Source organism: Ochotona princeps, chromosome X, assembly GCF_030435755.1.
Source record: "Ochotona princeps isolate mOchPri1 chromosome X, mOchPri1.hap1, whole genome shotgun sequence".
Taxonomy (NCBI): Eukaryota; Metazoa; Chordata; class Mammalia; order Lagomorpha; family Ochotonidae; genus Ochotona; species Ochotona princeps.
In genome coordinates, this window is record NC_080865.1 from 50790645 (window position 1) to 50816835 (window position 26191).

A 26191-nucleotide genomic window follows, 5' to 3' on the forward strand; every position below is an offset into this window, starting at 1 on the left:
TTATTCTCCTGTGTTCACAGATGCACACCCAAAACTTGCTAGAATACACTTACATGAAGTAATTGGATATTTATTAAACAACTAGATAGATTAAACAAGTGAAAAACTAATGCTCTGAAGTCCAAGCTTTGAAAATTGTGCACTGTTGGGGCTTGACACAATGGCTCAACTAGCTAATCCTCCACCTTCAAGCATCGCATATGGACACCAGCTTATATCCCAGCTGTTCCACTTTCCATCCAGCTCTGTTTAGGGCCTGGCAAAGCAGCAGAGGATGGCCCAAAGCCTTGGGATCCTGTACCCATGTGGAAGATCTGGAGTAAACTATGGCTCCTGACTCCTGGCTCCAGGCTTCAGATTGTCTCATTTTAGCTCCAGCCATTTCAGCCATTTGGGAAGTGGACCAGCAGATGGAAGATCTTTCTGTCTCTCCTTGTTTCTGTAAATCCGCATTTCCAATACAAATAAATAATAAATCTTTTTAAAATCTGCACTGTAAAACATAGCTACTCTGTGCTTTCCCTTTAAATTTCTGCTGATCATAATCTCTTTATGATGTCATCACTCAACATCACCAGTTTCAGCATACAGCACTGAAGTCCTGGCAAGATATAAGGGAATGTCTCTCCCAAGGTTGTGAGTCATTTTTTAATACTTTTGATTACTTTTGATAATTAAAGTGCTTAATATTGTTACACATATATATAACTAAGTATAAAGAACATTCATTTCATGATTTTATTTCTAGATTTGAAGGTTATGGTTTAAACAAAGGTATGAAATCATCATGAGTACCTTGTCTGTTTAGTATTTGAAATTTACCTAGTTTTGGTTCTTTTACAACACGATTGAATGACTTTGACCATTTTGTCTTTCTGAGTCTGTTTTTTTTTTATAATTATGTCTATTTTAAGATGAAGGAATTAATGTATACATAGATACTTTAAAATGTTATAACCAGATTAAAATTTGGTGTACTTTATAAATTTGGTGTGCTTAGCTTCGTGTTTAAGTAAAGTTAGTACATTTTATTGCTCTGTTAAAAGGAAAACAGGGACTGGTTTGTGGTGAAGTTGGTTACGTTGCCCCCTGGGATGATGTCATCGCATATGAGCATCATCTCAAACTCCATTGCTCCACTTCTGATCTAGTTCTCAGATATCGCACCAGGAAAGGCAGTGGAAGATGGCCCAAGTACCTGGGTCCTTGACACCTAGATAGAAGTCCTGGTTCCTGGGTTTAATCTGGCCCAGCCCCAGTTATCTAAGGAATGAATGAATGAGCAAATAGAATCTCTCTCTCTCTCTCTCTCTCTCTCTCTCTCTCTCTCTCTCTCTCTCTCTCTCTCTCTCTCCCTGTCTCTCTCTCCCTCCCTGTCTCTCTCTCCCTCCCTGTATCTTTCTTTCCCTTTCTATCTCTTTTTCTCTCTTATTCTGTGTGTGTGTTTGACAGATTACAGAGACAGAGAGATGCCATCTTCTGGTTTAATCCCCAAATGGCTGGGCCAACCAAAGCCAGGAGCCATGAGCTCCTTCCAGGTCCCCCATGTAGGTTCTTGGGTCAGAGTGTCTGGATCATCATTCACTGCTTTTCCCAGGCAATGCACAGGGAATTGGATGGAAAGTGGAGTGGCCGGGTCTTGAACTTGCACTCATGGGATTCCAGCGTCACGGGCAGCTTAAGCTACTATTCCAAGACACTGGCCCTAGTGAATTTGTTTTTGAAATGAAACATTTGATGGAAGGTAAAGTATTAATCACATGGAATTAAACACTATTCCTGTAATGTTTCAGTTCTGGTTGTTACTTTAATAGTCCATTTCCTCTTAATATTATTGAACTTTTTAGATGATTCAGGCCATGTTAAGCTGGAACTATCGACTAACATCTGTGTATATTAAGCTGAACCATATGAGATTACCAATATTCAACCATTTTTTGCTTACTTAAGTTGAAATTTATTGCAATAAGTCTAACCAAAAGTCGTGCAAAAGATGCACTTAAATGTGGTATGAACATCATCAGTTTATCTGAGAAGGCATTTTTTAGAAAAAGTAGCTTATATAGACAGTACACATGCAAATCTGCACAAATTCAGTAATAAAGCTTGAAAGATCTTTACCTCAGAAATTCAAAATCTGTAAAACAATTCTACAGAATGGATTATAGGATTTTTTCCCTTTTAGAATGATAAATATCTAATATATTTGAAGTTTTTAATGAGCGTGCAATGATTATAGAACAACTTGCTATAATTTGAAAATAATGAATTATTATGGAAATTAAAATTGAATTCACCAAAGTTAGTTTGGTGCTGCCTGTATATGGTCTACCTATATTTGGTCTTCATTCTCACATCAAAAAAAAAGGCTCAGGATTAGGCCACTATTACGCAGTGAAACCCACTGCCATTTAGCAAAATTTGTACATCCAAGCATCGAGCCTGACCTGGCTTGGGCGGCTGCTGGGAGCTCCCTCCACCCAGGCCCTGAGTTTGAACTCCTCTAGATCCCTCCTGCTGAAGATGGTGTTGGTGGGTGGAGCCAAGGCCCGCCTTTGCTTCCAAGAGATCCCTTCACAGGGTACTTACCATGAAGGGAGAAAACTCCAGGCCAGCCCAGGACACATTCACCACGTGGCATCGGTGGCTGTGGCCAGGGATCCAAGCAGCCCTCATGTCTGACTTCCCCATGATTTTACTATACAGATGACCATTCTCATAAATAACATTGCAGCAGGAACTAGGCTGGAATGCAGGACATGCCGGGTTAGACTATTGCACCACCAGTTTGCATGAGTCAGGGATGTGAGTCACTGTGCAGGGCCAGGCTGTAGCACTAGCCAGTGAGAGTTGGGACTGAGGGTGGACCGGGCTAGGCCAGGGTGCAGCATCTGATGGCAAACGTCAAGACAGGGAATGGACTATGCTAAGCTTGGTCAGAGCAACCACTGGCATGCAAAAAAATCTGGCTAGGAACAGGCCTGGTTGGAAAGCTAAAGGGATACCCTGGCTGGGTTGTGGTTCCCACTGATGAGCACAAGAGCTGGAATTGGGGTGGTACTTTTGGCCAGACATGACTACAGAGTCCCTTGGCATGGGTTTGGACTGGGTCTGAGATATTCCAGACTGAGTTAGATTCTAGCACCCACTGGTGTTCATGAGAGCCAGAGTGGTTGTAGGACGGGCTAGGTTAGGTTTCAGCTCCCACTGGGCCATGTGAGAGCTGCATCAGGGTGTGGACTAATAGCGGCTGAGCTATAATACCCAACAGTAAAAACCGGATTGGGAGTGGGCCAGTTCAGCAAGGCTTCTGTTCCTGCCAGGTCAGGAGGTGGACTAAATCGATCTGAGCCAGGAATCTACTGGTATGCATGAGATCTGTCACTGGGAGGAGACCCAATAAGGATCTTGAGTGAGCACAAGAAGCAAAACAAGGAGCAGCCCAGACCAGACCAGGTTACAGTACCTGTTGGCATACATGTGGCTCAGGTCTGGGGGCAGGCCAGCTGACCAGTTCATAACACTCACTGGCAGATCTGAGAACCAGGATGGGGTGCAAGATAGGCTGGGTCTGGCAGTATCACCAACCATTTCACATTAGGGCCAAACCTGGAGGCTGACTGTGCCTGGTTCAGATGCTGATGTGAGTTGGAACGGTGCAGAAATGGCCAGGACAGGAGCCAGCACCAGTTGGCAAATGCTGAGGTGAGACGGGCCACACCAAACTGCGCCACAGCACCTACCAGCACATGTGAGATGAGGGGAGGTGTATGAGCTCAGTAGGGAAGCAATTGGGGACTCCCCTGCTGGGCCACTGTTCCTGTTGCTGAGTGTGAAAGAACTGGGACTAGGGGCAGACCAGGCTGGGCAGGGCTACAACACCTGCTGGCCTACATGTGAACTGGGTTGGGGGAGAACCACGCTGGGCTAACAGACTGTATCCACTGATACAGACATAAGCTGGAATGAGGGCAGGTGGGTTGGGCTTTGCCACAGCATCAGCTGGCAAGTGCTGGGACTGGGGGCAAGTCCTGTCGAGCTAGGCTACAGAACCACCTGGAGAGTGCAAGATCCAGTACAGGGAGTGGGTCCAGTGGGGAGATTGTGGACACCTCTCTGATGGGCTGCAACTCCCAGTGGTGAGCATGAGAACCAAGACTGGGGTGGCGGGCCTGGCTGGACAGGCGGTGGCACCCACTGGCACAAGTATGGGCTAGAGGGTGGAGTCAGTTGATTTGTGTTAGGCTTTAACTCCCAATGATGTGTAAGAGAGCTGAATGGGATGTGAGATAGACAAGACCAGTCCCCTACACATGCCTGCAGGCACAGGAACCAGAGTTGAGTGGTGTTCCAGTAGTAGTTGTTAGGAGTTGCTCTAACCGGGTTGCAGTGTGAATGAGGGCGTAGCAGGGGAAGGAGGGCAGAACAAATTGATCAACTCCCCGGTGAAACTTGACAACCAACATCTGGGCAAATGGTAACTCTGAGATGGACTAAGTCAGCCAATTGACCTTGGAAGGATTACCTCATCCTTGGAACAGTGACATCAATAGCATCATCCAACTGTCAAAACCGCTTGATCACAACCCTCAGAATATGCCCTCAGTTAACATTGAGAACTGGGGAGGCAGGACATCACATCTCGCACTGTATCCTCCCCTCCCTCACATACAGCAAGAAAAACAGATGTAAACAATAATCTTACTGCAATATAATTAATAAAAAAACAAAAAAATGATCTTATCCATTTTCCCCTGATTTTTGACCCTTCCCACCCTGATCTACTATGTAAACATTATCAAAAACAAAACTTAAAAAAATAAGAAAACCAGAAGTAATTGAAATTTAGTAAATATATAAATAGCATTGTTATTAACTGACCCTCCTTCCTTCCATTAGCTAGTCTTATGTTTTAAATTATGGTTTCTTCCCATGCCCATATCCCCATCAAAAAAAAATAAATAAATAAGGTGCCATAGGCCAAAAAGCACAAGTATAAATGAAAGTTTTAAACAGCAAGGAAACAGGGACCGGCATGGTGGCCTAGCAGCTAAAGTCTTCACATTGAACGCACTGGGTTCCCAAATGGGTGCCGGTTCTAAACCCAGTTACCCCACTTCCCATCCAGCTCCTTGATTGTGGCCTGGGAAAGCAGTCGAGGACGGCCCAAAGACTTGGGACCCTGCACCCACGTGGGAGACCCAGAAGAGGCTCCTGGCTCCTGGCTTTGAATCGGCCCAGCTCCAGCCTTTGAGGCCGCTTGGGGAGTGAATCAATGGATGATGGGAGATCTTCCTCTGTGTCTCTCCTCCTCTCTGTATATCTGACTTTGTAATAAAAAAAATAAATCTTTAAAAAAAAAAGCAAGGAAACAAATTCATGCCTCAGATATCATAGAATAAACCAGACATGGTGATACTTTGATTTAATAAAAATAAAACAAAAAACTTATTATCTTCCCCTTTATGTCTTTATTAGGTGAGAATTGGATGGGTAAAATTATTGCTGAATTTAGAAGACTGAATATGGCAAGAAATAGCTTTGAGAGGAGATTATTGAACGAACGAGATGACTGTAATACTATTGCCAAATAGCATTAACAGTTCACTTGAAAATTATCATTGTGTACTTAAATTGGTAGCTATCATGGTTACACATTTTTCTTCATTCATATTGCAAAGGCTGAAATGTGGAGTAATTGGGTTATAATATCTGTGTTTTTTTTACTTTTATTTTTTTTTTTATTACAAAGTCAGATATACAGAGAGGAAGAGAGACAGAGAGGAAGATCTTCCTTCCAATGATTCACTCCCCAAGTGAGCCGCAACGGCAAGTGCTGGGCTGATCTGAAGCCAGGAACTCTAACGGGTGCAGGGTCCCAAAGCTTTGGGCCATCCTCGACTGCTTTCCCAGGCCACAAGCAGGGAGCTGGATGGGAAGTGGAGCTGCCGGGATTAGAACCGGTGCCCATATGGGATCCCGGTGCGTTCAAGGCGAGGACTTTAGCCGCTAGGCCACGCCGCCAGGCCCTATAATATCTGTTTTAAATTAAGGTTTTGTCAGTAGAAAGGGAGAATAGAATAAAGAGATTGAGTATATGTGCTAGGGAGTATTTGTATACTGATTCACTATGTGCCTAGGAGATAATATATTATGAGAAAGAAGGCAAATGAAACCTTGAAGGTAAAACCCACACGGGACAGTGGAGAGATGGTAGAATCAATGATTGTTCTTAAGAAATGTGAGAGAAATGCTGAAGTTGGGGTATTTAGAAATACCAGAGGCACTGTTGGTAGAGTAAAATGTTTAAAAACGGCTCAGCTCTGGCTATTGTGGCCACTTGGAGAGTGAATCATCAGAGAGGAGACCTTTCTTGAGTCATCAGACAGGAGATCTCTCTGTCTCTCTGTGTATCTTCTTCTCTAATAAAAACAAATAAAATCTTTTAAAGCAAAGTTACATTATGTGACTTCTTGTACAAATCAGAATAATCTCCCAATATCATGGTTCTTTATTTAATCACACATGTAAGATCTTTTCATCTACAAGAGGAGACTCACAGTTTCTAAAGCTTAACACATTCACGTTTTAGGGGTACTATTCAACTCTTCATAGCTGAATGAATAAAGTAAAAATATGTCAAAATTTTATACTCAAAAAATGTTATAAAACAAAGCTAGAGCTAAAAAAACAAAAAACATAAAAGTAAGGATCCCATGTATATAAAGAGTAAAACTGAAGTAGAATTCTAAATCTAGAAAGAATAAATGATTTTGTGAGCAGATTTTCACCCTATAGAAAATCAAAAAATAGAATTATTCATTTACATTGAGCAGATAAAATATATTTGAACATGTCTTTTACACACTGTATAAAATGCAGTAAAATCATGATGAAAATATTAGATATTGGCGCTAACACCACAGCACAACAGGTTAATCCTCCACCTTCAAATATCAGCATTCCATATGTTTGTTAGTTTTTGTCCCGGCCATTCCTCTTCCCATCCATCTCCATCCTTAGGACCTGGTGTCATTGCTGTTTCCAAAGACGGATCTCATGTTTTCACCATCAAGTCTTAATTTATTATAAGTTTGCTGTAGATTACCTTTATTACATTAAGGAATACTTTATAACCTTCATTTGTTAAGAATTTTATCATAAGTGCTTGATTTTATCAAATAATTTTACTACATACTGATACGATCATACAATATTATCTCCTGTATTTTAATAGTTTAATGTGGTAAATTTCAAATATTAAACCAACATCACATAAATTCTAGTTGGTCCTGAAACATATTGTTCCTTCCTATGTGTTGAATTTGCTAAAAATGTTTAAAGCTTTTAGCACATGTGTTTAAGAGGTACAGCCCTGCCACTTTTCTACGAACAACTTTGTTAGTTTTATGTATTAAAGTTATGGTTGGGTTCTTTCTTAACATCTAAATGTTTATTGTTTCCTTTTTTAAAAATTCCTATTCTTTAAAGAGTTTGTAAACTATTGTTATTTCTTAGGTGCCTGGGAAAATTTAACGAAGAACACATTAAGATGTCAAGTTCTCTGGATCGGTTAGTTTTAATTATTAAGTCAAACCCTTTAGAATAAAGACCAAAATCCATATTTTCCAATATAAGCATTAATGTTTTAATACGTGTTTTTTCCAAAATGGCCATTCTATCTAGACATTCCAATTAATATGCATGAAGCTTTTGATTTTATCTTTCATTTCTAATTTTACCTTTGTTATTTTGTTTTCTTCCTACATTGAGTATAAAGATTTTGTTTTCTCTTTCAGCTCTGATTTCTGCTATTTTTTTTCCTTTTACATACTTTGACTTTAATTAATGGCATTTCTCGTTTTTTCAGGTGGATATATAGGCCACCAATGTTCAACTTCTTTTGTTATTCACATATTTAAGGTTGTAAGTTTCCCTAAAAATAGATCTTAGTATTCCACTAGTATATAAATATAATTTTCTTTAGGATACTCAGAATATTGTACAATTTTTATTGTGATTTGGTCTTCAATTTCTTCTGGGAAATCTATTGGCCTTCTGATAATGTGCTGCTATTCTTAAATTGAGACTGCTAAGATGGTTTGCTTTTCTCTTACAGCTTTTAAAATTTTCCCATTGTTTTAGCTTATAAGAACTTGATCAAACATCTGGTGACGATGCACATACTTCATATATTTGGAATGGTTTGGGCTTTATGGATTAAGATATTTGATTTTGGAAGTTTTCTGACATTATTTCTTTAAATAACTTTTCTATACATTTTCTGCTCTTGGTTTGATTATTATTTCCTTTATTTCCAGTGGTCTTTCTTTGCTCTTTGTCAGACTTTTTTTTTCTTTCTGTTTCTCTATTTCATAATGTCAAATGTCCATCTTCACTGATAGGTTCAAAAATTCTTTTCCTGCCTGATCAGTTCTGCTACTATACAGACTTTCTCACTTCTGAACCCTTGTGCTCATTAGTTCCATGATCTGTTTCATTCTTTTTTTTATGGCTTATATCTCTTTATTGAACTTGTCACTGTGTTTGTGTACTTTTATATATTCTTCAGTTGTCTGTTTTGGCCTATCTTTTTTTAAGATTTATTTGTTTTTATTGCAAAGTCAGATACATATACAGAGGAGGAGAGACAGAGAGGAAGATCTTCTGTCTGATGATTCATTCCCCAAGAGGCTGCAATGGCCAGAGCTGAACCAATCTGAACCCTGGAGCCAGGAGCCAGGAGCCTCTTCCGGGCCTCCCACTTGGGGGGTAGGGTCCCAAGGCTTTGGGCCGTCCTCGACTGCTTTCCCAGGCCACAATCAAGGAGCTGGGTGGGAAGTGGAGCTTCCAAGATTCGAACCAGTGCCCATATGGGCTTGGTGCGTACAAGGTGAGAACTTTAGCTGCTAGGCCACCATGTCGGGCCCATCCTGTAGTTTCTTTAAGACAATTATTTTGAATTGTTAGGAAAGCAATAAATCTCCATGGTGGGGTTATTTTACTACTGCTTTATTTCTTTGATGGTGTCATGTTTCCCTGATTGTGATACTTGTGGCTGTGTGTTCATATCTGGGGTAGTATATGCTTCTTCCAATGTACCTGATACCTCTATCAGTGGATGGTGATTCTCCTGCCTAGATCCTTGGGATGAAGACTAGAATCTGGTTTGTTGGAGCTGATCTGAATTTTGTTTCCACAAAGACTAACCTGACACTGGATTGACTCTTGAGTCCTAGCCTATAAAGGGATAATCTAGAGCTGTGGTGGCTCTAGGGCATGAACAATGGACATTAGACTATACCCTGAGTCCATGGGCGTAGACATGTACTGAAGTGGAACTGGAACCTGGGTTTGCAGTGAAAAAACGAAATCTATGGTCTTGGGGGCCAACCTAGAGCTGCAAACTAAATAGAATGGCCTATTATTGTTGTTGCTGTTGTGACTGTTGTTCTAACTCATACCAGTTGTTGGCCTTGTTTCATGGCTTCTCAGTTATGCAAATGTATAGTGGTGGAGTACTGGGTTCCACCATATCCAGATGTGGGGGTATAATGCAACATGCATTTCTGCTTCCAGGCAAAAGATGGATTCCCAATGAAACTGTTGGCAACGTATAGACAATGGGATGCTGGACTGTCTGACATTGTCTGTACCAGCAATGTCGGAGTACACTTAAATAAGAGACTGATGGAATTATGATTCCGTATGAAAAACTATACCATTGTAGTAAAATGGGGAAAATCTGTCAGGGTGGGAGTTGGGGGGAATCCCAGTCTATACAAAACAGTACCACATAATTCAAAAATTCAAACTAAAAATATAAAAAAAAAATAGAATGGCCTGGTGCCAGGATCTACTGGGAGAAGCCTGGACTTTGAGCATACTGGAATGGGACTAAACACTGGGCCTAGGATCCCTGGAAAAGATGGAAGCTTTTGATGAGATAATTGCTGTGGAATTCCTGGAGCCAGGATCTTTGGGCAAGGTTTAAATCTTGGTGTCTGCATGCGTGCCTTAAGGCAGGGTCTGTGAGTACCAGCCTAGAACCCAGGTCAATAGGAAGTCTTTTATATGGGACCCTGGGAACATGCTCTGTGTGGAATCCACTGGGATTGCAACATGAAGCCTGGGTCTCTGAAGTGGGCCTGGGCCCTGTTTATTTTACTTATTTTTTTTTTCCAGAACCTAGATTTCTTGAATCATGCATAGAAATTAAGACCTCAGAAAGTAGCCTGAATCTGAAGTTTGCAAAACCAATTTGGTACTGGCACACCACTAGAGGCAATGTTTGAATATGTTGGCATGGTATCTGGGACTGCAATAGTTGATCTGGTGCTGTGTTGAGCCTGAAGCCAAGAGATATATAATTAGTCATGACACTAGGTTGATCTGAAAGCTGGAGCTGCAATGGCTGGCCTACCTCTGGGCATATCTACACCCTATATCTCTAGAGTTCAGCCTAGAATTCTTGATGTCACAGTGATGGCCTGGAATCAGAGTCTATAACTGCCAATAGGAGACTGAGATGAGACTTGTTCTTACACAAGTGTTAAGATTGGCATTTGTGGGGCTGGCTGAGTGTGAGAACTTGGACTGGGGGCAGACCAGGCTGGGCAGGGCTACAACACCTGCAGGCCTACATGTGAACTGGGTTGGGGGAGAACCACGCTGGGCTAACAGATTGTATCCACTGATACAGACATAAGCTGGAATGAGGGCAGGTGGGTTGGGCTTTGCCACAGCATCAGCTGGCAAATGCTGGGACTGGGGGCAAGTCCTGTCGAGCTAGGCTACAGAACCACCTGGAGAGTGCAAGATCCAGTACAGGGAGTGGGTCCAGTGGGGAGATTGTGGACACCTCTCTGATGGGCTGCAACTCCCAGTGGTGAGCATGAGAACCAAGACTGGGGTGGCGGGCCTGGCTGGACAGGCGGTGGCACCCACTGGCACAAGTATGGGCTAGAGGGTGGAGTCAGTTGGGTTGAGTTAGACTTCAATACCTTTGCCTACAAGCACTGGCATGCCATATGGGCTTCAGTTTGTGTCCCAGCCACTCCACCCCCATCCAGCTTCATGTTTGGGGCCTGAGAAAGCAGTAGAGGATGGCCAAAAGCCTTAGGATTCTGCATGCATGTGAGAGATCTCAAAGAAGCTCCTGGCTCCTGGCTTTGGACTAGTTCAGCTTAAGCTATTGCAACCATATTAGAGAGTGAACTGGTGAATGGAAGATCTCTCTCCTTTTCTCTATAAATCTGAATTTTCCAAAGCAAATAAATAAATCTTTAAAGATTTGGTATTTGGGACTGTTGGAATTGGCCTGATCTGATTGGGCCTGTGTCCTATATTTGTGTAGGCTGATCTGGTGCCAACCTGGATATGGGAGTCTTTGAGTGCCAGCATGTGACCATTGGTGTCTTGCATGGTAGCAAGCAATCTTGGAGACTGAGTTTTCAGGTTCACATTAAAAGCATGGAGCCATTAGTTTTGACCTGAATCTTGAATCTGTGAGGGCTTTGCTAATTCTAATGCAGGTCTGATGTCTATGGTACCACTGGGACCTACCTGGAACCTCAGGGAGACTGGAGCCAGAATCTCACTGATTCACTTGCTTCTGCGGTGGATCTGGAGAATGAAACTGTGGGAATTAGCCTGAGGCATGTCTTCAGACTGCAGCTCAGGGATCAGCTTTGTGATGGAGTATGCCCACTGAATAAACAGGGCCCGCTTGGACCCACAGTGATGATCTTAGTTCTGGATTTCAATGGGGCAAGCATGATGTTGGGAATTCAGTCAAAGTCCTGAAAAAGATATATGCTACTTGGTACTCAAAATATGGGTAGTGTGAAATTCTCCTTCCTATCCTCTTGAGTATCTGTTTTCTTGTTTCTGTGCTGTACTCGAGTACCGTACTCGAGTACTGGATTCTCGAGCCTGGATTTTTAGGGCTTGTGAAAGTATTTTTATGTGTGGCTAGGTTTTTGTTTTTTAATTGACGTTTCTGTATGGGAATCAATAGTGGAAATTGCTATTGCACCATTTTACTGATGTTGCTTTTCACCCTATTCCACAGGTTGTTTTAAATTCCAAATATCAGGGAAACTTTTAGTCTCCTTTTTCAGCTGTGTGTTTTTTTTTTTTTACTTATTCAGCTACAGCCATCAAACATCACCATATGATTTCAACACATTTATACTTGTTGAGACTTGCTTTATGGCCCAGTATACACACACACTCTTGTTAAGAGCTATGTGTAAACTTGCAAAGGATGTGCCCAGTACATCGATTCTTTTAAAAATGTAGGAAAATGGGATTAAAAGATTAAAGATGGTGTAAAAATTCAAACCCAATATAACATTTAATCATACCAATTTTTCATTAATGCCTTTAAGACTGTTCTAATACATGAATTTGAAAATTATTTTGCACCAAAAAACTTATCTTTCAGTCCATTTTCCATGAACTTTTACAGTTACTATAACAACTCTTTTCATTTCATTTTATTTTTACCTTTTTGTATACTTTTATTTGGGGTGCATCTCTTATAAGAGGCATATAATCCAATATTTGAAATTCACTGGAAAAATCTCATTTTATTTATTTTTAAATATTTATGTACTTATTTAAAAGGTAAAGTAACAAAAAATGGAAATATATATCTTCTACCTGCTGGTTCATTCCCCAAATGGCAAAAGTGACTGGGGCTAAACCAGGCAAAAACCAGGAGCCAAAACTCTCCTAAAGCATCTTGCACATGGATACAACAGGCCCAAGAACTTGGACCATCTTCCTCTGCCTTGCCAGGCAAATTAGCAGGGAGCTGGATTGATGAAGCAGCTGGCATTCTAGCCAGCATCTATAGCGGATTCATATCAGTTCTAAATTATTTTCCAGAACCTAAATCAGAATGAAATATTTTCTTTTTTAATTATCACACTTATTTTTAATATAATTAAGAATAACTATAAATATTACTCAATTATGTGTGACTTTTCAAAATATGTAAACATGTTTACTGAACAAATCAATGTAATAAACATTTTCCCTCTTTGACATCATTTTGTGATTATACACTTGAAATTTCTTTCTTCTTGTTAATAAAAAATGTTATGAACTATATAATCATTCTCACTATGCTAGGTAAAATTAGGAATTTGGGGTTTGGCATGGTAGCCTAGCGGCTAAAGTCCTTGCCTTGAACATACCAGGATCTCATATGGGCACCAGTTCTAATAGCGGCAGATCCACTTCCCATCCAGCTCCCTGCTTGTGGCCTGGGAAAGCAGTCCAGGACAGCCCAAAGCCTTGGAACCCTGCACCCAAGTGGGAGACACAGAAGAGGTTCCAGGCTCCAGGCTTCGGATCGGCTCAGCTCCAGCTTTTGCGGCCACTTGGGGAGTGAATCAATGGATGGAAGATCTTCTTCTCTGTATCTCTTCCTTTCTGTATATCTGACTTTTCAGCAAAAATAAATAAATCTTTTTAAAAAAGAAAAGATTAGAAATCTGTTTAATCTAATGTGGATTTTTCTACTCATTATACAAACTCCAATATGATACTGGCTATGGGTTTTTTCCTATATTACCTTGATTGTGCTAAGTCATGTTTTTTCTATACTCAATTAAGATTTTTAATCATGAAATGATATTGTTTTATCATATGCTTTCTCTTCATCTATTGAGATAATCATATTTTTACTATTCTTTTTCAATTTGTTAATGTGATATATCACATTTATTGATTTGTGTATGTTGAACCACCCATGCATGGCAGTGATAAACATCACATGGTTCGTTGAATGGTCTTTGTAATCTGTTGTTCAGTTCCATTACCTAGTATTTTTTTTGAGGATTTACTCATCTATGTTCTTCAGGAGTATTGGTCTATAGTTCTTTCTCTGATGCATCTTTTTCTGATTTTGGAATTGAAATGATGCTGTCTTCATGACTCAATTTCACTAGAGCATTGTGTCCAGGAATCTATTTCTTCTAGATTTTCTGATTTGGAGGGGTATAGTGGTTTGTAGTAATTCATGATGATTCTGATTATTTCTGTGGTATGTATTGTAACATCCCTTTGTTTGCCTCTGATTTTATTAATGTGAGTTTTCTTTCTCTCATTCTCTCTCTCTTGGCTAGTTTGGTCAATTGCATGTCAATTTGATCTATAAAAACAGATTTTCAATTCACTGATGTTAATGTATATTTTTATGTCAATTTTGTTTATTTCTGTTATAATCTTTTTTCTCCTAATAGTTTTGGATATGATTTTGTTATTTTTCTAGACCCTTGAGATACAGCGACAGATCATTTATTTGATGCATTTCCACCTTGTTGAAACACACATTAACTTCTATAAATTTTCCACTTAAACACTGCTTTTACTGTATCCCATAAGTTTTCATATGTTATTCTGTCATTTTCATTTATTTCCAGGAATGTTTTGATGTCCTTTTGATTCCTTCTATGACCCACTGTTCATTAAGCAATATGTTCAGTTTCCACATGCTTTCATATATTACATTTCTTACTAATTCGCAGCTTACATCTATTGCTGTAAGAAAAGATGCATTATTTCATTTCTATATTTGTTAATACTTGCTTAAAAGATGAACATATTTTATCTTCTAGAGAAAGTGCAATGCATTGATGAAGAAAATATGTACTCTGTTGCTATGGGATGAAATTAGCTGTATATATCAGTTAGGTCCATTTAGTTCATGGTACATATTAGCTCTGCTTTTTGTGTGATTTTTCTGGCCATCTCATCTATCCATTGATTGAAGCAGAGTACTGAAGCCTCCTGTTATAATTACATCAGAGTCTATGTCACTTTGTATTTATTAACAACTCTTTTAAATAACGAGGTGTCCTAGCACAGAATGCATATACATTTACTACAGTCATAAATTCTTGTTGAATAGATTCCTTAATTATTGCACAATGCTCTTCATCTCTTTTACATTTTTGTATTTAAATCTATTTTGTCTGATATTAGGATGGCCAGTCCTCTTCTTTTTTTTGCTGTCCATTCGCATGGAATATATTTATCCTCCCTGCACAATACAGTCTGTGTATCTGTTGGTGAGGCATTTTTCTTTCAAGCAGCAAATAGATGGGTCCAATATTTTAGTCCATAGTGCCCATTTGTGTGCTTTAATTAGAGAGTTTGGAGTGATTATTGATAAGTAATGCCTTGCCCTCACCATTTTTCCATATATGTTATTGCTTGCTTTAGATTTCTTTTGTATTTTTACAAGGAGCTTCTTCGCCTTCACATTCTTCCATAATGGTGACTATTGTTCTCTGTTTCTTTGTGTAACACATCCTTGAGCACCATTTGTAGGTATGGATAAGTTGAAAACAAATTCTTTCTATTTCTATTTAGGAAGGCTTTTATTTAATCTTTGTTTATAAATGGAAATTTTGTAGGATACAGTATTCTGGGTTGATTTTTTTTTTTTTAACTTGGACTATGTCTCTTCATCTTCTCTTAGCTTTATAAAGTGTCTGATAAGAAATCAGCTGTAAGACTGATTGGAGATCCACTGAAGGTAATCTGGCAATTCTCTCATGTATATACCCAGTGCGAGAGAATGATCTCATCCCTTAGTGTCATCACTGCCTCACATCCTTTCTAGCCTTGATATGATGGTATCTCAATGCTGGTCAGCAGCTGGCTGTGTCATTTGCACCAGGCTGCAGCAGTGCCCATCTTCACTCCTTTTGAACCACATAATATCCCTTGCTTTATTTCTTACTTTCTTGACAAAAATTTCTGTCATTCATGCCCCTGAAATGGTATCCATTTTTTTCTTTTCCTTTCCCAGAGCAGCTGATACAAGTATGGCTACATGCTCTGCAGCCATCTTGGACTTCTAAATTTTCATCTTATTACTGATTTTACTAAACACTGACTTTGATCTGTCATGTTTTTATTTTCATTTTTTTCAGGGAATTTTACTTGCTTTTTAAAGTTTTCTCAATGATCATTTAAAATGTACAATTCAATTTTGATGTATTTGTAAATTTTGTATTTTTCTTGTTGGAAATATAGTTTTATTCCTTACATTCTGAGAAAGTACATTGTATAATTTGGATCTTTGAAAATTTATTAACTTAATTTGTAGTCACTTTTTATCCTGGAAAACATGCTGTGGTTTTCATGAGAAAGAATGTGTGTTCTGTAGCTGCGGGATAAAATGTTCCACAACTTTCCTGGATTCATTTGTTGTATAAATTTACTAAACTCTCTGTCTGTTTGATTTACTAACTGGATGATCTGTGCACTTATGATACATACAAAGTGTTAATCTTTTCACTAGTATTTTATTGGAGCCCATCTCTTTTTAGATATCTTGATTCTTGTTCTAAACATCATTTTATTGGACCCAGCATGATAGCCTAGTGGTTAAAGTCCTTGCCTTGCATGTGCTGGGATCCCACATAGGCATGAGTTCATGTCCTGACTAATCCACTTCCCACCCAGCTCCTTGCTTGTGACTTGAGAAAGCAGTCAAGGATGGAAAACACATGGACCAATTTTCTCACACGAACGGAAAAGTCAAAATGTAGTTCAATATCACATGCATCCCATCAACAACATGAAAAAAAGAATAAAGTGTGGATTTTTCCAGAATTAATTTATTTAATTTAGAATCACATATATTTTGATATTTTGTTTAAACTTATGGGGTGATTGGTTCAATTTTAAGCATGCTATCACTAAATATCTTGCTATTTAAGATTGCCAATTTAGGGTTTGTATTTCATGTTTTGGTACATAATATGCTTGTATTCTTGTTCATGCTTATGTGAAAATACATTTAGTCTAGAGAAGGGGAACTATAAATGTGAATTAAAGGTAGACATTCTTAGACAATAGAGATCAAAGAATATATGATTTACTAAAGTGTTACTCTTAAGGGCTTATAAATAATATTTAAGCAATTATTGCCATTGCTATATATTCAATTAAAGTGTTTTCTTTTTTAATAGCCAAGAAAGAAGCATCATGAAATATGACATTGTCATTCCAAGTAAGTATCTAGTCTTTCAAGTTCAATATTTTCACTTTGCAATACAATTTTAGAAATGGCTAGTATCCTTTATTAAATAAAACAAAATAGTCCGTTAAAATTTCACAGAAGCATGTGTGTATGTGTGTGCACGTGTGTGCACAAGTGCTGGTTGATGTACTTGTGGTATGTTTTTGATGTGGGTTTGTACTAGCTTATTTAAAAGGATATTTTCAAATTCGTATTTTCCATTTTATAAATTTGTAGGCATAGAGCTTCCTCCCTCTTCCCCCCAATCTCCTTCTCTTTCCCACACACATCATCTTCTGTTTTTTGTTATAAAATATTCAATCACGTGTAGTCTTGACTCCAACATTCTGCTCTTTACGTGGGTCATGACACCATTGATGTAGGAAATAACAGAATGTTTAATATTTTGTTGTCTAGGTATATTTAAAAGTTTCATTGAGGGCCTACTTTTATTTAGTAGTAGAGATTCATCCGGTTGATTTGCTTTGATTCCTGGTACTCTGTCTGGTCTACGTTACATCCTCCTTTTGTGAGATTACAACTGCATGTTTGTTTACCTTTATTTTTTGTCTTATATTTTTTTGTTTTACAGTAGCACAAACATATAATATTTGCCCTTTACTGAAAAGGATATATTTAGTTTGCTCTTCATCAAATGCAAACCAGCTTTATTTGCATGAGATTTCTTTGTGTTTAAAATTGATAATTATAAATGGCAAAGCACAAAAGACAAATATAATCAAAAGAAATGAAAACAGCGGATTGTGTGTTTGTTGAACCACCATTCAACTTTAGGAAAGTTTTCTTAATATATTAATCATAAATCTGCTCATAGCATTATTTCTTTACCTATTTGTTCTAGTTCTTCCCTCAATGTTAAATGTGCCTATACCATATTTCTTTACTGATCTTCTCTAGTTATTTCCTCAAGAAACATATAAGTAATAATCAACATTGTGCATAGCATGGATTTGGGGACCAAACTGTGTTTGGATCTTTAATTTGTGATTTGGCATCTGTAAATTAATCTGCCATTATGTTTTATACCTCATCTGCAAAAGGAAGATTAACATGCAATTCCAAGAGTTGATATAAAGATTAAACAAATTGGCATTATAACATGCCTAGAACACATTCTGCCACATAGAACACACTAAATGAGTGTTACCAGTTGCAATTCTGCTGCTATTACTGCTACTATTCTCCCACAAAACAGGTCATCTCCAAGAGAGCTACCTTGAGTTTCGCCCTTCAGTTCCTCTTCTGACATATTTTTGAGAGTTTTATCTTCCTGATCATTATATTATGGATGCTCTAAGGACCATGTGCGCTTTTCTTTAAGCAGAGTTCCACAAACTTAATACACTCTGGATTTATGGCCATGATTCCAGTGCTTTCGGAGGTGATTTAAGAGAGAGAGGAAATAAAATAAAATAAGATTTGATCAATCAAGTAGTTAATGGGTCGCTTAATTCTCAGCACTGTGCTAGTTCTTATGCGGATGATAGAAGGAGAATTCATACTATTTGCAATATAGCCAAATGACAAGGAATACAACCCAAGGAAGAGAAACTTACATGAAGACATTTGAACAATAACATTTCTATTTCTCACGCCTGCTGTTTTATTTTTTTACTATCATGATTTAAGTAACTATCTGGGAAAATTGATTTAATCTAGAAAGCAAAATAAAGAATGTCAACCTAAACACAAGTCAATAATAAATGAGAAGGTCTGTTTATTTTCTCCCATTGTTGTGCCAAAAAATTACATACTCCAAAGGGGAAAGTTATATTATTTTGAGTTACAAATTAGGTTGAATTATCTATTTTCTTGCTCAAGAATATTTCAGTGATGATGAAGGTATGTCGATTAACTCCAAATTTTTCGTTGCTCTCTGTCATTTTAGTCAGTAAATCTAGCAAAAAATCACGGAATCAAGGACACTTCACTTTCACATTTCCCAAACCAACCCAGCCAGGTAGAAAGGAGAGATCAACACCTGCAGAACCACAGATCACAGTTGCTGTAAGTATTTTAAAAAATTATTTTTAAAAACTAAATCTAAATTATTACAACACACATAAATACAAATAAGTCTTGAGTAATTTGAATTTTATGACATGTTGGAAGCAGATGTTCCATATGCAGTTTTGGAAACAAAACATATTTTCCCCTCATCCATTTCGGAGTAAACTTTTATGTGTACATGATCTCCACATCAAATAAGCAATGTAATTACAACACTGGGTAAGCAGGAGGACCTAATTCTGGGGCAGGTAAAATCTATCAGAAAATGTTCACCTGCTCCAAAATCTGTGAAATTTAATCTTCAAGCAGGAAAAAATTAGACAGGTTTCAGGTACTCCCCATGTCTTTAAATCCGGAATTCAGGATGCTTTATACTAGCATTTAAGTTTTCTTCTGCTTCTATAAAGTGAAGGTATCCTATCAATTAACAGAAAGAAAAATTAGCACTCATGAAACATCCATTGTGTGTCAAAATATTTTTAAAACATTTCACAAAGCAAAGATACAGTAAGTGAATTAAATCAGAAGCCACTCATTACATCTTTAGTGATTCAAGTTATGCTTGTTTCTATGGGCCACTTTTAATTCCATATAGAATTTGAATGTTGATGCCTATATTGGATTTGAATGACTATAAGAAATCTAAAATCAGTCTCTTTAAAGCCAACTTTGAGTGAGATTTGATAATAAGTCACAATTACTGAACAAAATAGTCTGGATCAAACATGTTTGTTTCATTTTATATCCTTGGCTTCCTTTTTTGATATTTATAAGTAAAGATCTCAAGTTTTCTATTTGACTTGAAATTTAAAAGCAAGAGCGTAAATGAACCTAGTCCTGCAGACTACCACTGTCACAAAAATTGTCATAGCAAACCTCAAAATGATCATTTTATTTCTGAGTTGAGGAAGAAGTGTGTGCAATGGTTTCCTCTAAAATCTCTTCTATATAGGATTTTAAATGGACATACTAGTAATTGTCAGGACATACTACAGAACATCATGGATCATTATTGTGGACCTATTCCAATCCTAACATGAACCATAATGTAAATCAAAAATCTTGCTTTACATTCTCTCCTATCATCATCTTATTTCCAAAATGAATTCATCACACACATACAACCTTCATACACACAGATACAAACTCAACTTTGAAAGGTAGAAATAATTTTTCAATTTTAGATAATGAAAAGATAACATTTTTCTTGTTACAATATAAAATGACATAACTTACTCGCAAATGCTTATCATTATGCTAATAAATCTTTTCAGAGACATGACAAAGGAAAATCAGAGGAAGATCAGAAGCCTGCTTCTAAATGCATAAGGCATTCTTTAAGAGAAAATTTCCAAAGTCCAATTATTTACTCAGCTGTCAAAAGAGAGGCTCCATTCAGATATACTAATTCTCCCAAATCCCCTCCTAAAAATGTGCAAGCTAAGGCATCTAGCAATGACATAAAAGAAACAGCTTTGGAGAAGAATTTTGAAAGAAAAATGAATCTATACACCACAAATTCAGAGTCTGTGAAAACAATGCAAGATGAGAAATGTAAAGAGAGTGCTAAAGCACTTAAATCACCATCAAAAACATCACTTGAAACTGAACAATTTAAGGAATTGAAGCCCAAATCAGAAACAAACCAAGAATCCAAAGTGCTTAGGGTAGTCTCAGGAAAGGATAAAATTGACAGTAGGAAAGATTCAAAGAATTGCAAGGAGACAGGTACTTTATCCATATGTATCAATAAGAATCCAAATAAAGATGCTAAAAGAAGCTCAAATAATGGTTGTGATGTCAAGTTAGATACTTGTTCAAATGATAGTGTAAATGTGAGTCTATTGATAGATTTAGAGGACTTTGGTGGTAAAGCCATAGATTTTGACATCCGGTTTAAAAATTACTCACAAAATAATTCAAAGAAACCTGCAAAGAAAGATGCAAAGAAGCCTCCAAAGAAAGACGACAAGAAGAAGGACGCAAAGAAGGATGCAGAGTCTACTGATGCTGAATCCGGAGACTCTAAGGATCCAAAGAAAGATGCGAAGAAACCTACAAAGAAAGATGACAAGAAGAAGGACGCAAAGAAGGATGCAGAGTCTACTGACGCTGAATCCGGAGACTCTAAGGATCCAAAGAAAGATGCGAAGAAACCTACAAAGAAAGATGACAAGAAGAAGGACGCAAAGAAGGATGCAGAGTCTACTGATGCTGAATCTGGAGACTCTAAGGAGCCAAAGAAGGCTGCAAAGAAACCTACAAAGAAAGATGACAAGAAGAAGGATGCAACATCTACTGATTCTGAGTCTGAAAAGGATTCTAAGAAAGGAAAGAAAGATGACAAGAAGGGTAAGAAAGAATCAAAGAAAGATGGCAAACCAAAGCCTGATGTTTCGGATTCCAAGTCTACCGATGCTGATTCTGAATCTGAAGGAGGTTCAAAAAAGGGTAAAAAGGATGACAAGAAGAAGGCTTCAAAGAAAGAGGACAAAAAGGGTGCAAAGAGCACTCCAGCATCTACTGAAACTGAATCAGAAACAGATTCTAAGAAAGGCAAGAAGGGTTCAAAGGATAAGAAAGGTTCAAAGAAAGAAGCTAAGCAGGCTGCAAAGGACTCAGAGTCTACTGATATTGAATCTGATGTGTCTTCCACGGCAGGACTCAAAAAGGCTGCACAGGCCAAAAGTTCAGATGCTGAATCTGATGTCTCACTAGGTAAACCTGGGGCTAAAAAAATATCTGATGAATCAGATGCTACATCCGTGGAATCAAAGAAGGGAGGAGGAGAGCTAAGAAGAGGACTCAGAATGTCATCCAAAAAAACAACTTTCAAAGCAAAAGAGAAAAAAGCTACAGGTAGAGTGCCTCCATCAAGAGAAAAACCACCACTTCCTCCTTGTGAACCATTACAATCATCACCTAAGGTCAAACGTTTCTGTCTGTGCAAGCCAACTCCTCCACCTCCAAAACCAAGATATGCTCCTCTGGTATGTTTGATTCTGTCTTACTTTTAGGACAAATCAGATTTTTAAAATGAAAACAAAAATGTGTTAAATATTTGGGTTTAGATTTTCTCTAAAGAATAAATCTCCTTTATTATAATAGTGATAAATTTGAGAAAGATGAAGGCTACTGAAAAAGGAATCAAAGATTTGCAAGACAAATATTTTAAAATTCTGAGATGAGTAAATAATTATACTAGAACAGAAAAACTGTCTTGTGATTTAAGTGAACATTTTAAGTTATTGGTAAGTAGGGTCATTTTACAAAAGCATTTATCTTTTCCACACTTAGAAAGGAACAAAAATCAAAATTGACTAAAACTTGCTACAGGATCAGACTGAAGTGCAATATAGACATTTTCAGGAAAGTAGCTCAAGTAATAAAAATCCAGACATAGTAAATGTAAATATAATGTATCAAGAGTCATATGTACCAAAGATTAAGTTATTTAATTCCTATCTGAGCTCAATTTTTGTGAGCCCTTATTTTCACTTATACCAAGGAACACTGTTAATTTACCAGAAGTAACTTGATCTCCTCTGGTTTCTAGCAATCCTTTTCAAATTAATTCTATTTCTGTGAGGCTAAATACTCTGTCAGTTAAGTTCCAATTTTTCCCATCCAAGACACAATCCTTTCATCTTCAATCCCAAATAATCTTTTTTTAAGGGGACACAAAAATAGACATCCGTTTTAGGACAGAAGAGCTGCCATGCCTCGTGTTCGCCCTCTTTGACTCTGTTTGATCTCTGCTTGATGTCAAACTCATTTGCATGGTTTCTGGGCATCAACCTCTGTTTCTCCTGTTTTTATGGTATTTTGGTGAAGTCTCAACAGGATAGGATTACTGCCCTTCATCCTGACAAACAGCAATATTTTTTTCTATTTTTGATTTTTATTGAAAAGTCAGATATACAGAGAGAAGGAGAGACAAAGATCTTCCATCCTTTGATTCACTCCCCAAGCAGCCAGGAGCTGCGCTGATCCAAAGCCAGGAGCCCGGAGCTCTTCCCGGTCTTCCACACTGGTGCAGGGTCCCAAGGCTTTGGGCCGTCCTCGGCTGCTTTCCCAGGCCACAAACAGGGAGCTGGATGGGAGGCAGGGCTGCTGGGATTAGGATTAGAACTGGTGCCCATATGGGATCCTGGCACGTCCAAGGCGAGGACTTTAGACACTCGGCAACTGCGCCAGGCCCCAATCAGATGATTTTTAAAACACGGTGGTTTTTTTGTTTTTGGTTTTTGTTTGTTTTTTAAAATATAAGTATTATAAAGCCTGCATCTCCCTCATCCTCAGCAGGTGATCAATCAGCAAGATTTGTCTACCATGCCTTCAAAATATATCCTGACTCAGTTCACTGCTTCTCATCTTCATCAATGCGAACTTAATGGCGTCATTATCATCGTCCAATAAGAGTGCTTAACTAGTTTTACTATCTCTATTCTATGGCACAAAACATTATAGTACTTTTCAATTATATTCAGAATAAAAGTCAACTTTCTTACTCTCATTTTCAGCACCTAAATTACATAGCCCTGCATATTTTCCACACTCACGTTGTACCGTTTTTCTTGTCCTTCTTACAATCTGGGCAAAGAGACATTGTTTTCCGTTCTTGTATATATCAATATTGTGTATCTACCTAGTTTTTGCATATGTCATTCTCTCTGATTTTAATTCTCTGTCCATCCCCTGATATTTACATGCCAAATCTTTTTTTAGCTTAAATGTACTTTTTAAAGAAGCTCTTACCTGATTATCTTATTCTATATGACCTCCTTCTTCACCACTGCCTAGCTTTCCAATCCGTTTATTCTTGGTTTATTTTACTTTGTAAAATTTATATTTGCATATAATTCTACATTTAATTAAGGTGTTTATTAATTGTATTCACCATTAGAATTTAAGTTCTATACAAGCTTATACAGAAAACCTTTTTTTTCCATTGCTATATGAGCAGTTCCAAAAGCAGTAAGTAGGAGCCATTTTATTGGTTGAAAATCCCTAAATAACTGCAGATCATATTGCCCTAGTGTAATCACTAATGTCCTTTTTCAGAATTTCTATTCTAATAATATCAGACTAAAATGAGCAAGGTAGGGGCCCGGCGGCGTGGCCTAGTGGCTAAAGTCCTCGCCTTAAGCACGCTGGGATCCCATATGGATGCCAGTTCTAATCCCGGCAGCTCCACTTCCCATCCAGCTTGTAGCCTGGGAAAGTGGTCGAGGATGGCCCAAAGCTTTGGGACCCTGCACCAGTGAATCATCGGACGGAGGATCTTCCTCTCTGTCTCTCCTCCCCTGTATATCTGACTTTCAAATAAAAATAAATAAATCTTTTTTAAAAATGAGCAAGGTATTTGGTAAGGGTGAGAGAAGTCACAAAAGCAAGCGCTTTTTACATTCTAAGTGGGGTATCTGAGAAATACACCTATGTCTCTCATTTGGGGATGGAGAATTTCTTAATAGTCTGTTAATGAGTTTTAAGTCTTCCTTAGTATGGGATTGGAAAACCATGCTCTTGCTCATGCCCCCACAGAAGTTCAGCTGCTATTCATCAGAACATGCGGTCATGCAAAATGACATGGTCCAATATCAGCTCTGCTTATATGCCTGGAAAATTATATTTTTTGTATTGATATGTTTTAAAATTTATTGTGTTTATAAAGGTGTGCTAGTGTATCAAAAATTGTGTTCCAAATACATTGCATAGAATAATTTTACTTGATTCATACATATACAATTTGAATATTTTAATTTCTATAACACCCAAAGAAATCCTTTAGGATAAGTGTTGGGGATAGAAGTTAAGATATCTGCTGGGATGCCACATCTCAGAGAATCTGAGTTTGAGTCACACTCTTAATTCCACATTTACTATCATGAACCCTGGGAGGCAGCAAATGAGACATCCATAATATCTAATCATGAGCTCTGGCTTCAGCTTGTCCTGACCACTTACAAGCATTTGAGAGTAAGTCAGGAGATGAAAAATCTGTTTCATCCCAGCGCTGTGGCTCAATAGGTGACTCCTCCACCTTCAAGCACCAGCATCCTGAATGGGTACTGTTTCCTTTTCTGGCTGTTCCACTTCCATCCAGCTCCCTGCTTGTGGCCTGGGAAGGCAGCGGAAGGTGGCAAGTCCTTGGGACCCCACAGCCATGTGGGAGAAGCCAAAGTAGCTCCTGACTCCTGGCTTTTTTTTTTTTTTTTTTTTTTGAAGAGTGAAGCAGCAGATGGGAGATCCTTGTTTCTCTCCTTCTCTCTGTAAATCTGCCTTAAGTTTTTGAAAAATTAAAAAACAATAACAAAATGAAAAATCTCTCTCTCTCTCTCTCTTCCTAGAAATAAAAAACATTAGAGAGCAAAGCCCATAATATAATGGTAGGAGACAGAATTGAGGAAAAATGTGTGAAGTTGCAACTAAACAAAGTTCTGCATGTTGTACACAAAGAGTACAACTTAATATTCAAATGTGAAAATAGTTGTATCATTCTGGCAGAATTTGGAATACTTATGAATAATTTTTAATATATTTTTGTGTGATTATATCATATTTTCAACTTAAAATCTTCCCCTTTAAAGTACTTATGAGAACGCAGCCTTAATGATGGAACATTGCTGGCCCTCATTTCCCCGTGAACACTGGTAACTGAGTGAGTGTTTAATACTTCAGTACTTCTGCCCCTGCAGGGGTCTTTAGGATCACGCAGGGAGATTACTGAGGACATACGCTATCAAACACTATCGGCAGAGTCTTTGAGCTGATATTTCTAGAGTAAACTGGAGTCCTAGGACCTGCGCTTCTAAGAAGAAAGAATAAAAATGATGCATACATTCTCTTCCATTTATGACATTTAGTGCTTTGATGTGGTTCTTAACATATTAGTGACTTTCTATAACTAATAGACAAATAATATTGTACTTTTAAGTTTTAATTTTTTCTACTTCATTCCTCAGCCTGAAGCAGAGTGGATTCGCAAGCTGCTTTAAAGGGCAACTGAGCACTTGGTTTCACAGACTGGCCTTATCACAGTGAGCACTTTAGTGCTCTCAAAAGAGCATGTCAACTTCTGTGGAACTTTAATAAAAACAGGTCTGCAATGAG

General features: G+C 38.1%; 1 protein-coding gene across 2 annotated transcripts; it reads left to right on the forward strand.

The window, feature by feature from the left end:
- Nucleotides 1–565: 565 nt before the first annotated feature.
- CYLC1 (cylicin 1) lies at nt 566–26191 on the forward strand. 2 transcript variants are annotated; one of them, XM_058658657.1, is made up of 6 exons: nt 566–633; nt 7519–7572; nt 16998–17038; nt 18957–19075; nt 20353–22068; nt 26044–26191. In XM_058658657.1, exons 1-6 carry the CDS (start codon nt 620–622, stop codon nt 26074–26076), a joined length of 1977 nt encoding a protein of 658 aa, XP_058514640.1. In that variant the 5' UTR covers nt 566–619; the 3' UTR covers nt 26077–26191. The 2 variants fall into 2 exon arrangements, with proteins under 2 accessions (XP_058514640.1, XP_058514639.1); XM_058658656.1 differs by having other exon boundaries at nt 585–636.

What these genes read in the sequence shown, in the direction of transcription:
- CYLC1 (XM_058658656.1), top strand. An exon ending in ATGTCAAGTTCTCTGGATCG is followed by an intron (nt 7,573 to 16,997) that starts GTTAGTTTTAAT and finishes CTTTTTTAATAG; the next exon opens with CCAAGAAAGAAGCATCATGA. An exon ending in ATATGACATTGTCATTCCAA is followed by an intron (nt 17,039 to 18,956) that starts GTAAGTATCTAG and finishes CTGTCATTTTAG; the next exon opens with TCAGTAAATCTAGCAAAAAA.